Raw genomic sequence first — 12,506 nt, forward strand, 5'->3', positions numbered from 1 at the left:
AGCATATACAATTTCAATTTCGATGAAAGAATGAAATATGACCTCACTATTCATATCACATATGTAAATATACTTTACTAGCTTAGAGTATTTAAAATAAATACAGCTGTATTGTAGAGTATATAAGGGACAGCTTGTACAACATGTACGGTTAATGAATAAGAATCTTTTCACTCTCTTTCTAGCTCAACCTCTCTTTCTCCAGTTCATTATCGTCTTCTTCGTAATTTTGTTACAACAATCTTGTTATGGTATCAGAGCTTACACGATTCGATTGACTATGAGCGCTTCTTCGTTCAAGCTTATTCTCATTCATCTCTTTTCTTTGATTTTGGATCTCTCAATTCGTCTTTCGTTTCTCGTTTTTGCGATTCTTCAATTCATGTTCGCAAGCGAGTTCTGATCTGTGTTTCTCTTTCATCTCTTAATCAAATCTTTCGTTTTTTTTTCTTTTTCTCTAAAACCTTGGGTTCTCTCGATTGCAATGGCGGCGAATCTTCCGCGAACAGCAATTTCACCCAATCGTAATCAGTCTTCATCTTTGGTTACTCTGAATCGTACGGATCTATATGCCAGTCCCTATTCTTTGTTGAGTACGGATCATGCTGGGTTACAAGTAGTCTCGGATCGTCTTGACGCATGAGCTGAGTTTCATTCTTGGAAGCGATCTGTGCGAATGGCGTTGAACGTCATAAATAAATTGGGATTCATCGATGGTACAATTCCTAAAGCTCCTTTAGATCATCCAGATTCAGATGCTTGGTCTAGGGTAAATGATATCGTAATCACCTGGTTGATTAGATCTGTTTCTAAGAAGATAGGCCAGAGTTTGTTGTATATGTCTACTGCTGAAAAGATTTGGAAAAATCTGATCACACGTTATAAGCAAGATGATGCTCCGCGTGTCTATGAGATAGAACAGAGACTAGGAAGTATTCAACAAGGTGCTATGGATGTAAGCGAGTATTATACAGAACTTGTTACTCTGTGGGAGGAGTATACAAACTAAATTGAACTTCCTGTATGTACTTGTGGGCATTGTGAATGTAATGCTGCTGTTTTATGGGAGCAGTTGCAACAACGTAGCAGGGTTACAAAATTTCTGATGGGACTTAATGTTAGTTATGAACAAACAAGAAGGCACATTCTTATGCTAAAGCTGATTCCTAATATTGAAGAAGCATACAACATTTTTGGGCAGGATGAGCACCAACGTGTTGTGAAACCGGTTATTAAGAATGAGAGTGTTGCATTTCAAGCTACAAGCTCTTTTGTAGACAATCAATCCTATATGCAGAATCAGATGGAATATGCTGCAGCTTATAATACCTATCGTCCTAGAGGTAACAGACTTTTGTGTACACATTGTGGGAAGCTTGGCCATACTATTCAAACGTGTTTCAAGCTGCATGGATACCCTCCTGGTTATAAACCTCCGAATTCGGTGAACACAGGATCTTCATGAACTAAGAGTTTCTATCCTCCTCGAGGTCCAAATGCATCTAACACTATGCCACAGAAACCACACTCAGGATCACAAGGTGCCTTTGGTTCGCAACAAAGAACTGTTGCAAATGTTTTTACTGAGCTACCTGCTGATAATTCACAGCAATCCTCTATGCCATATTATCCTCCTCCAGCTGCTAGTGCTGTGAATCTTGATGTCAGCAAATTAACTCCAGAACAAGCTCAAACATTGATAGGTCAACTTACTTCTCATGCTCGAGGACCAGTCTCACATGTTTCAAATTCAGTTTCAAAGCCTCCAGTTACTTCTAATCAGGCTACTATCTCTGAACAGGGTGTCATGGTTGTTTAATCGTCCTCTGGTAAAGTCTTCTCCATTTCCACCAATCTTCGTTTTGAAAATCAAACTCTTACTTATCAACATCATTGTCTTACTTCTCTCCATCATGCATTGCCCAGTGGTTCTTGGATAATTGATAGTGGTGCTACGAGTCATGTCTGTTTTGAATTATCAAAATTTAGGGAGACATTTTTAGTTTCAGGAATCACAGTAGCTTTGCCTAATGGTAATAAACTTGACATTACACATATAGGAACAATAGAATTATCTGATTCATTAGTTCTTTACAATGTTCTTTATGTGCCAACCTTTCAGTTCAACTTGATTAGTGTCAGTACTTTTGTTGCATGATAGTAACTGTTCTGCTCATTTTTATCCTACTGCATGTTTTCTTCAGGAGTTTTCTCAGGGATGGATGATTGGGAGTGATAGAGTTTTCCACAATCTATACATCCTCAACGATCATCCTCACTCTCAATCTACACCTGCTGAGTCTCCTGCTAGTTCACACTTTTGTGGATCCTTGTCTACTGATGGCAGTCTTTGGCATCAACGCTTAGGCCATCCGTCAGTCGCCAAGTTACAGAGTCTTTCTGGTACATTCTCCTTGTCTAAGTCCATTTTTCAGAGTCATAGTCATTGTCCTATATGTCCATTAGCTAAACAAAAGCGTTTGTCGTTTCCTTTTTATAATAACATGTCTTCCTCACCATTTGATCTAGTTCACTTGGATGTTTGGGGACCTTTCTCTGTTGAGTCTGTAGATGGTTATAAGTACTTTCTTACCATTGTTGATGGTTGTACTAGAGTCACATAGATATACATGCTAAGAAATAAAAGTGATGTTTCAAACATTTTTCACATGTTTCTTTCTCTTGTTTCTACTCAATACAACACAAAAGTAAAAGCCATAAGATCTGATAATGCTCCTGAATTAGGCTTTCCTGCTTTAGTTCAATCACATGGTCTAATTCACTACTTCTCTTGTCCTTATACACCACAACAGAATTCTGTTGTTGAAAGGAAACATCAGCATTTGTTAAATGTGGCTAGGGCTTTACTTTTTCAATCTCATGTTCCACTAGTTTACTGGAGTGATTGTGTTTTAACAGCTGCTTTCATCATTAATAGAATTCCTTCTGCACTTTTGGATAATATGTCCCCATATGAGAAACTGATGCATAAGAAACCACAATATGATGCTTTGAGGACTTTTGGCTGTCTTTGTTATGCTAGTACTCTCTCTGTTGACCGAAATAAATTTACACCTAGGGCTCAATCTTGTGTTTTCTTAGGATATCCATTAGGATACAAAGGTTATAAAGTGTTAGACTTAGCAACGAATAAAATTTCAATCACTAGGATTGTAGTTTTTCATGAAACTCTCTTTCCGTTTTTCTATCTTAAGGGAAGTCCAGATCAGGGGTTATTCTACTCGGCGACTAATGATACATGTGTTAATGCTTTTGCTGATGCCGATTGAGGAACTTGCCTTGATTCACGACGTTCTGTATCTGGTATTTGTGTATATGTTGGAAAGTCTTTGATATCGTGGAAATCAAAGAAGCAAAAGGTGGCTAGTAGAAGCAGTACAGAGGCAGAGTACAGAAGTTTGGCTGATGCTACTTGTGAAATACTTTGGATACAGAAGCTTCTGCAGGATTTTCATGCTCCTATGTCTCAAGTAGCCAAACTGTTCTGTGACAACAAATCGGCTATTTACATCGCTACCAATCCTGTTTTTCACGAACGGACTAAGCACATTGACATTGATTGTCATGTCACGCGGGATCAAATCAAGCTTGGCAACCTCAAGACACTTCATGTTTCTAGTGAGAACCAATTGGCGGACATACTGACTAAACCTCTGCATCTGAAGCCTTTCCATTCTCTACTAGGTCGAATGTCCTTGTCACACCTTTATCATCCTTCCTCTGTTTCGGATTCAAAGGTTTGCGGAGGTGTATCACAGATGTAAATATACTTTACTAGCTTAGAGTATTTAAAATAAATACAGTTGTATTGTAGAGTATATAAGGGACAACTTGTACAACATTTACGGTTAATGAGATTAAGAATCTTTTCACTCTCTTTCTAGCTCAACGTCTCTTTCTCTAGCTCATCATCGTCTTCTTCGTGATTCTGTTACAACAATCTTGTTAATTCATAAATGAAATTTGTTATGTCTCTTTTCATTAGCTATCATCTTTAGTTGAAAGTCCAAAATGCAATCCGCATTACTTTTATTAATATAAACAACTGTGATCTTATTTTCCTGTCGATACACAAATGTATACAAATTATCTCTATACTATATATATATATATATATATATATATATATAAACTACACTAAATATATTATTGAACTTAGGAATCAAGCCTCTTTTTATTGTTAAAATAAGTAACTGTGGTTTAAATTGGTTATTCTTTTCTTTTTTTTTTAACAAAATTTTTGAAAGTATATGTATACGATCGAGTTTTCAAATATATGTATAGTTTAAAGACGAATTTCATCTTTATAATAAATAAGAAAGCAGTTCAAAAATGGTCGAGGAGGACCAAGACTATAAGGACATTCGAACAATTTTTTTTTGCTATTTAATGAAAAAAGAACTTTTTTTAAGATCTAATTTCTGAAAAAATAAATTCATGTTCCTTTTTGCATGAGTGTTTAATATAAATATATATATATATATATATATATATAAATTGGTTATCAACACCAATAATATTTATATATTAAGTCTTTTTTCTTATAATTAGATTGGAGTGCCTCCCATACTTTTGTGAGGCCATGCTTCTCTTACTTACCTTAGTGTGGCAATGTAATAATAAAGGTAAGGAAAAGGACTTTCAAGACAACATTTTGCTAGTGGAAGAGACAATATTGAGAGTGTGTTTGTGAAGGACAGCTAAGATTGTGACCCCATTTTGAAACTACAATCATTACTTATGTCCATGGAAACTGCATTTATTACCTCAACCCTTTTCTATTTTCTTGCCTTTTTCATCTCATTAGCTATTATCATTGACATTGTAGATAATTGATGTTTTAGGCAACTCTCATGTTGAAATGTTTATCATTCCATCTTAGCTAAGAGTCTTTTGATTTCTTATGCAAAAGTCATGGAAAAAAGTAGGCCAAAACTTACGGACCATCTTGCTGCACGTAGCTCACATATGCAAGCTTCACAAGCTCACATATGCAAGCTTCACAAGCTAGTCATATCTGCATAATTATAGTTGTGGGTTTTAAAAATGAAAATATTTTTTAACCAAAAAATATGAGTATAATTCAGTTACATTCAATTTAATGAATTAGAGTATTTTATGAACTAATTTATTTTATAATTAATTTTGATCAATTATATCTCACACTTATAGGATGGAAGTATATAGAAATAACAAAATGTGATGTTTCACACTAATCACCGTTCTTAATAATATGAATATAATTGATCAAACTTAAATTTAAAGATATAACAATTTACTTTAAACTATAATGATGAACAAAAATTAGGTAATTTTTTGGTGACCAAGTTGAAATTTCTATTATTTAATTATTATATAATTTTTTATTAATAATGACACTGAAATCAATTTTATGTTAACCTTTAAAATTATGGGCTAAGTAGATATATTATTAGTTTAAGTTTAAACTAAACTATGTAACACCCCAAATGTAAAATTGAAGAAATAGAGACGATTTATTACTATTTTAAAATTTTTGAAAACTAATTAAGTCAAATTGATTTATTTATATATATATATATATATATATATATATATATTAAAGTAAGTTCTAACATTTGTAGATATTTAGTTTTACTAAGGATGTAAAATGGCTTAATAGTATTTTTTCAGTAGACTAATTTAAAGTGTATAGTGTTTTAGATATATATATATATATATATATATATATATGTTACACATTATTGTAGTCAACACAATTTTATTATAATTTTATTTATTTAATTTTATTTTGCTATAACTTTATTAACTAATCATCTCTATATTTTTAAAAATATGTAATTGCTATTAAATTCTTGATTTCGAAATAATAGTCGTCATATATTTACGTTTATGAGAAAGTATTAACGTGCATATCTAATAGGTTACGTTTAATTTCCATTTCATATTGGGCCAGCTTAGGCATTTATATTGAAGGGCCTGTTTTTGTTTGTTTTTTTTCCAAATGTAAACTAATAATTTTTTGCTGGAATCTAGATAGGAAACAACACCTTCTTTTTTTAATTTTCTAATATTTTTTTTGTTAAGCTTTTCATGTTGATTCCAGAAAATTAGTTCTCTATTTCAATCTGTATCATTTTAATCTTTCCATATATCTGATTTTTGGAGAGCAAAGCATCTTACCGAGATGACAATTGTCGTTAAAAAGTGGTGCTTTCCCATTTTGTTTTAATCGGCTATCTATCAGCAATTAATCAATTTCAGTATTGCTTTTTCTTTAAATTGGTTAACTCCTTCAAGCAATTGATCATCTGGGTAAGATGCTTCTAAATCGTTCTTAATCATTTGTACTTGTATGATTTCTATTATCTCTAGCAGTAAAGACCTAATCCTCTGGATTTTGTTCTTGATGATGATGTAGAGTTTTGTTTTTTTTTTGTTTTTTTTTGGTCAAAAGCTGTAGAGTTTTGTTTAATTCCGATTAATAGTAGGATTTGTAATACAGAAAATCGTTTATATCTCATATAACCCCAATCTAAGTGCCTGCGTTAATCTGAATTTATGTTGTCTTTTTCATGTAGCGGAGACAAAAACTGTCGAATACTCGTAGTATATAACAATCATATCACGGGTATAGCTCTCATTATGTAATTACAAGATTCAAATAAGTAATCTGTGGTGGTACTGACTTTCTATTGTGTTTCTAATTCAGGGGAATTATTGATTGTTAGAGAGATAAATTACAATCAGATAAGTACTTTGTACATTGCTAATTTCTTCCCCCTCATCCCCAAATATAATTGATTTTGCCTATTGAAATGCTAACTGCCTGCTATATTCTTGTAGGTGACCTGTTTGACATCACGTAGTTACATAAAATATATTCTGGGAAGATTCATCATGATTGACACAACTCATTTCTACCTTAGTTTTCAAAGGTTTGTTTTCGTAAACACTAACTTCTGCATTCTAATATTGACTTCTTTCATCATGAAAAAAACGGTTTGAGTCATGAAACTCATCTTGTATCGATGACCTGTGGGTTTGAATTGACCACTGGTAAAACTCAAGCCGAAATTTTCAATTGATCTCCATTCTCCTTGGGTGATCTTGTTCTCAAACCGATTCATCAGATTCTTTTTCACTGAAGCATGAATCTTTGTTCCCTGAAAATGACGTTGTCGTTAGGTTAATAATATTAACTTGAATATTGAACGTATATGTATATAATAATAGTGGATCTCTGTACTGACCTGAGCATCAGCGGGTACCATGTCAAGGTTTCACCAAATTGTGTTGTATATGTTTTCCAGGTAATGAAGGACACGGACTTGCACTTTCCATGAAGTCTTGAAAGGCTTGACATCTCGGAGGAAAGCGTAGGAAGCAGCCATTTTAAGGTAAGTTTCAAAGTATGGACTCGAGATTTTGTGAATTTGTGATGATGTTAACATGTGTATTGATGAGTATATTTATAGGTGATTCACGTGTTAGTGTTTAGGTTAGAGTGTTTAATGATAGAATTTGTATGCAAGCAAAAAATCTCTGATTCTTTTAATTTCATAGATTTTTTCGAATATTAAGATTTGAGTTTAGGGAAATTTAGATTTTTGTGATAATACTAAGAGATTTTTTGGTGATTATGATGGATTACATCCTCAAAATTTGATTGATGGAGTGATGATTAAGATAATTTTGTTTATAAGTTGGTTATGATTCGTATAGTTACCCGATCTTGATTGTTGCGGTGATTAAGTTTTGAATTTTTTTTTGTTTAATATCGATTATGTTCCTAAAATATCTAATGGGTAAGGCTTTTTTTTGTGGATTTCGTAGAAATTGAAGCTAGTGGAGTCGAAGCCCTATAAATTATAAACCGAGTTATTTGTAAAGGATGCAGATCCTTTTTATAAATGGGTCGGGTAATTTTGATTGCTGATTTTTGACAAAATTACCCCTTCCAATTTTAAGAAACACTCTCTTTTATAACTAATTGAATGACAATCTTGAAATTTTTTGGCAATTTTCGAATTTGTACTTTTGTTTACTTAAGAGATTGATTGTATTTGACCAAGGAAAAAAAAATAACTGTTTTAAAAGTCCAAATGCCATTTTATGATGGGAACTAGTGTTGGCCCAAATATACATTAAGATCATCAACAAAAGCCCACTTTGGATAAACCATTTGATGTTAGTACTTTTTTTTTTCCTTCTTCAAGACATTAGATTAATGAATGTGTGTTATACGCATTTCGAAATAAACTAAATGGAACAAATTGTTGGAAACGTTTAAATATCGTGATCAACAGCGTATGAGAGTTTGAACTTTGAAGCATTACAGTTTCAAACTATAAATAGAATACCAAAACTAAACCGGTTTAGTCATGTACCATTAGATTGATAAAACAAGAAAAGAAAAACTTCAAATTTAATTTTCCTCTTCTTCTGTATTTATATACTTTTAGCACATCAAGTTTTAATTTTATTTCTTATAAATTGTTCTCCAGAAAAATCAGGATCCTTTGACCCACCGACGCATTACGCGTGAGAGGGCTGCCATGCTTACATTAGACTCGTGTTCATACTATATTATAATTAATAAAAAATGCGCATATGATTTACATTTTAATCATCTTAATTTTTTTATTTTAAAAACAATAATCTAAAAATAAGTGCGTACAGGACAATAATCTTAACTTGTTAAATTAAGTACGTACACGTGCACGTTTGTTTTGTAGTATACTGTTCTTCCAAAAAACAAAATTTGGTTCATTTAGAAAGAAAAAAAACTACATCGACATTGCTAAATTTGATTTACAAAATTAGACTCTTTACTAAGATTAGACTCTTTACAAAATTAGACTTTTTTCCAAGTTAGACTCTTTACTTTCTAAATTTGATTTACAAAATTTGATCAGACGACTAATAATTTTATATGTCTATGCCTATACGACTAATAATTTTATTATATGTCTTGTAATCATGATAATCATTTTTACATATAATACACGAAATCACAGTAGACGATCGATTCTATTAGATGTAGAAACATTAAACACTCAATGAAACTTTTGATCTAATAGAAAACAAGAAACAAATTATTAGAAAAAGGCCTTTACACACAACAAATCAGTGACAATGGTGAATCGACTTTCATAAGACCTTTTTTTATTTTATTGAGTAGTTTTCACCTTTTCGGTTTTCACATTCACATCAAAATCACATACTTAAAACACGTCCATGAATGAATTCTTGACAAATATTTGTTTTTTCTTATCTATCCGTATGCAAACCAACAAATTCAGTCTCGGGGTCATGGTCCTATACTTCTAACCAAAAAGATGCCGTGAAAGAAAAATCTATAAATAGATTACCAAAAATGAAGAGCTATTCATCTTTTATTGAATTGGAAACTTTTCCATTCAATTTTTTTATATCTATATAAAGAAAATAAACGAATGTCATCGACAAATATTGAAAGAGCTTACATCATCAAACAATATTGTTTTGACTATAATTTCAAGAAAATGAATATGTTTTTCTAGTTTAACGTTTTAATATTAATACTAATACTCTTTCTATTTTATAAAGATTGATGTTTTGAGATATTTTTTGTCCCACCAAAATTGATGTTTTGTAAATTTCAAGAAATAATCATTAAAAATATTTAAAATTTTAAATTGTTATTAGTTTAAAATTAAATAATAAGAAACCGAGAGTATTATTTTATGAAATTTTGAGTAGCTTAAAAGGTGAACGTAAAATAAATTTCAAAGATATAGTGACTTCGTTGAAAAGTAAAAATAAAGTTTATCAAAAATGAAGAAAAATACATAGGATAATTTGTATTTTCTCATTATTTGGTAGTCTCATCATGGAAACATTTTTTCTCTAGAGTTGACTTGGACCTCAAAACTAAAAAACCACTCTTTCTTCCTCAAAAATCCTTTGCACCACCATTCTTGTAAAGACTTAGTCTTCTCTCTCATCTCTCTTCAATGCTCTCATGATAACAAAACAAACTCTCTCACCACAAATTCTATAACAATAAATAAATTTGTCAGAGAAGAAATTTCGTCGAATTGAAAAAGAAAAGAATAAAAAAGTTATCTTTATAACCTTTTTCTTCTTCTACTTCTAATCATTCACACCCAATTTAAACGATACCTGTCCGATCTCTATCCATCAATATTTTCTTGTAAAGTACTCTGTTTTAGCTTCACACGCCATTTTTTTCTTTCTTTCTCTTTGACTTCATATAAATAATCATGCCTGACAAAGAATTGTATTTGATTTTTTAAGATTTACAGATACTTATTTATTTTGATAGAGGGTAACACAAAGGGTTTGGCTTTAGTTTTTCTTTTGTTGGGATGGGACTTTGTTGGAGCTCTTCATCTGATTCTTCTCCTCCTACAACAACACCTACCTCTACTGGTAACATCAGTTCAGGTTTGTTCTCTCAATCTACTGAATTCCCTATCTGGGTTTGGTTTAAACTTGCGTGATACGTTGTACTTGTTTGTTTGATGCATAAAGGTTACGTTTTTACGTCTCTGTGTATGGTTTTAGCCTTTGTTAATTGGATTTGAGACTGTTCTTTTGGTGTTATCTCATATGGGTTCTCTGAAAGTTTCGACCTTTGATCAAAAGACTGTGTTTTTTGTTGTTGTTTGTGTTTCTGTTATGTGACTCTGTGTTTTGTGGGCTTGACTTGGTTTTTTCCTATGGTTGTAATTGGAAGTAGGGGCTTTAAAGTCATCAAACAACACGACGACTACAGGAACATCAAGGGGAAGTAACATCTCTAGCAATAGTGGGTTCTCTGTGACAAGTGGTGAAGATGCTTATCCCGAGGGACAGATACTTCCCATTCCGAATTTGAGGATATTCAGCTTAGCAGAACTTAGAGCTGCAACAAGAAATTTCAAGTCTGAGAATGTTCTTGGAGAAGGAGGATTTGGGAAAGTCTTTAAAGGCTGGCTTGAAGATAAGGCGCCTGGGAAACAAAGCGTTGGAACCGTGATTGCTGTTAAGAAACTGAATGCTGAAAGCTTCCAAGGATTCGAGGAATGGCAAGTGAGTAGTAAAGTCAGCTTAGCAAATGAATCATGGGATTGTAATTTTCTTTGATATGCAATGTGGAGTTTTTTTTTTTTTTTTTACTGTATGGATTCTTACTTGGTTTTTTGTGCAGTGTGAGGTAAATTTTCTTGGGAGGGTCTCTCATCCGAACCTAGTGAAACTATTGGGATACTGCTTGGAAGGTGAAGAGTTGCTTCTTGTGTATGAGTTTATGCAGAAAGGGAGTTTAGAGAATCATCTCTTCCGAAGTAAGAACCTTCTTTAATCAGAATCTTCTTCTTATACATACACCAACTCATTTCAATGGGATGATCTCCCAATCCGCATGGTTTGAAATTGCTTTTATTCTTCCAGGGGGTTCTTCTGTTCAGCCGCTCTCATGGGAGATAAGGCTTAAGATCGCAATAGGAGCAGCTAAGGGATTAGCGTTCCTGCACGCTTCAGAGAAGCAAGTAATTTATAGAGACTTCAAAGCTTCAAACATTCTACTTGATGGGGTAAGTAAAATACTGATCGCTTATGGATTTTGATGTTGTAGCAAATCATCAAGCATGGTACTCAACTTGTTTTGTTCTTGATGCAGTCATATAACGCAAAGATATCAGATTTTGGATTAGCGAAATTAGGTCCTTCCGCGAGTCAATCTCACATCACAACACGGGTTATGGGTACACAAGGTTATGCAGCTCCTGAGTATGTTGCTACAGGTACTTGTACATTCTCTTGTCTTCTTGTTTTTTTTTTGGTTTTTCATTACAAGACAGTTTATGTGAATATATTGGTTGGTTCTAACAGGTCACTTGTATGTAAAGAGCGATGTTTACGGGTTTGGCGTTGTCTTGGCCGAGATCTTAACTAGTTTACATGCGCTTGATCCTACTCGTCCCACCGGACAACACAATCTAACCGAATGGATTAAACCTCATCTGTCCGAAAGAAGAAAACTAAGAAGCATAATGGACCCTCGTCTAGAAGGAAAGTACCCTTTCAAATCCGCTTTCCGAGTCGCTCAACTGGCTTTAAAATGCCTTGGACCCGAACCTAAGGACCGTCCATCGATGAAAGAAGTTGTGGAATCGCTTGAACTCATAGAAGCTGCTAATGAGAAACCGTTAGAGCGAAGGACCACTAGAGCTGCTTCTCCATCCGTCCGTCAACAACAAGGCCATTATCGCCCGCAACATCTCTCTTCATTTCGTCCTAGGCATACCATGGCTCGAGCTCGTTAGTGTTGTTTTGAAGCCACGAGATTCTTTTTTTTTTTTTTTTAAGTTTTGTATTTGTTAAAAGATCATCAGAACCCAATTCGTATGTATTACTACTACTATATGGAACAACCAAAATAGAGAAAACAGAACATATGCTGTACTTGTAGTTGTACCTGTGTGTGTAATATAATAACTGCTTAAAACGGTTAAACC

At 33.2% G+C, this 12,506-nt stretch overlaps 2 protein-coding genes and 1 long non-coding RNA gene across 4 annotated transcripts; all 3 read left to right on the forward strand.

Annotated features, from left to right (window-relative positions):
- LOC104708315 lies at positions 677-1,465 on the forward strand. Its single transcript, XM_010424863.1, has 2 exons — positions 677-955; positions 1,073-1,465. The coding sequence occupies exons 1-2, from the start codon at positions 677-679 to the stop codon at positions 1,463-1,465; spliced, it is 672 nt and encodes a 223-aa protein (XP_010423165.1).
- On the forward strand, positions 6,736-7,971 carry LOC109132219. The gene is made up of 3 exons (XR_002037477.1): positions 6,736-6,938; positions 7,314-7,400; positions 7,837-7,971. It is a non-coding gene; the product is annotated as an uncharacterized LOC109132219 (long non-coding RNA).
- LOC104791268 (probable serine/threonine-protein kinase NAK) lies at positions 9,925-12,465 on the forward strand. Of its 2 annotated transcripts, XM_010517117.2 has the most exons (7): positions 9,925-10,198; positions 10,303-10,452; positions 10,745-11,079; positions 11,198-11,333; positions 11,440-11,582; positions 11,669-11,792; positions 11,881-12,465. In XM_010517117.2, exons 2-7 carry the CDS (start codon positions 10,374-10,376, stop codon positions 12,312-12,314), a joined length of 1,251 nt encoding a protein of 416 aa, XP_010515419.1. In that variant the 5' UTR covers positions 9,925-10,198; positions 10,303-10,373; the 3' UTR covers positions 12,315-12,465. The 2 variants fall into 2 exon arrangements, with proteins under 2 accessions (XP_010515419.1, XP_010515435.1); XM_010517133.2 differs by having other exon boundaries at positions 9,926-10,452; positions 10,748-11,079.

Source organism: Camelina sativa, chromosome 1 (assembly GCF_000633955.1).
Source record: "Camelina sativa cultivar DH55 chromosome 1, Cs, whole genome shotgun sequence".
Classification (NCBI taxonomy): domain Eukaryota; kingdom Viridiplantae; phylum Streptophyta; class Magnoliopsida; order Brassicales; family Brassicaceae; genus Camelina; species Camelina sativa.

What these genes read in the sequence shown, in the direction of transcription:
- LOC104708315 (XM_010424863.1), top strand. Translation starts at nt 677, where the DNA reads ATGGCGTTGAACGTCATAAATAAATTGGGATTCATCGATGGTACAATT. An exon ending in TTCAACAAGGTGCTATGGAT is followed by an intron (nt 956 to 1,072) that starts GTAAGCGAGTAT and finishes TTATGGGAGCAG; the next exon opens with TTGCAACAACGTAGCAGGGT.
- LOC104791268 (XM_010517117.2), top strand. Translation starts at nt 10,374, where the DNA reads ATGGGACTTTGTTGGAGCTCTTCATCTGATTCTTCTCCTCCTACAACA. An exon ending in AAGGATTCGAGGAATGGCAA is followed by an intron (nt 11,080 to 11,197) that starts GTGAGTAGTAAA and finishes TTTTTTGTGCAG; the next exon opens with TGTGAGGTAAATTTTCTTGG. An exon ending in TCCTGAGTATGTTGCTACAG is followed by an intron (nt 11,793 to 11,880) that starts GTACTTGTACAT and finishes TGGTTCTAACAG; the next exon opens with GTCACTTGTATGTAAAGAGC.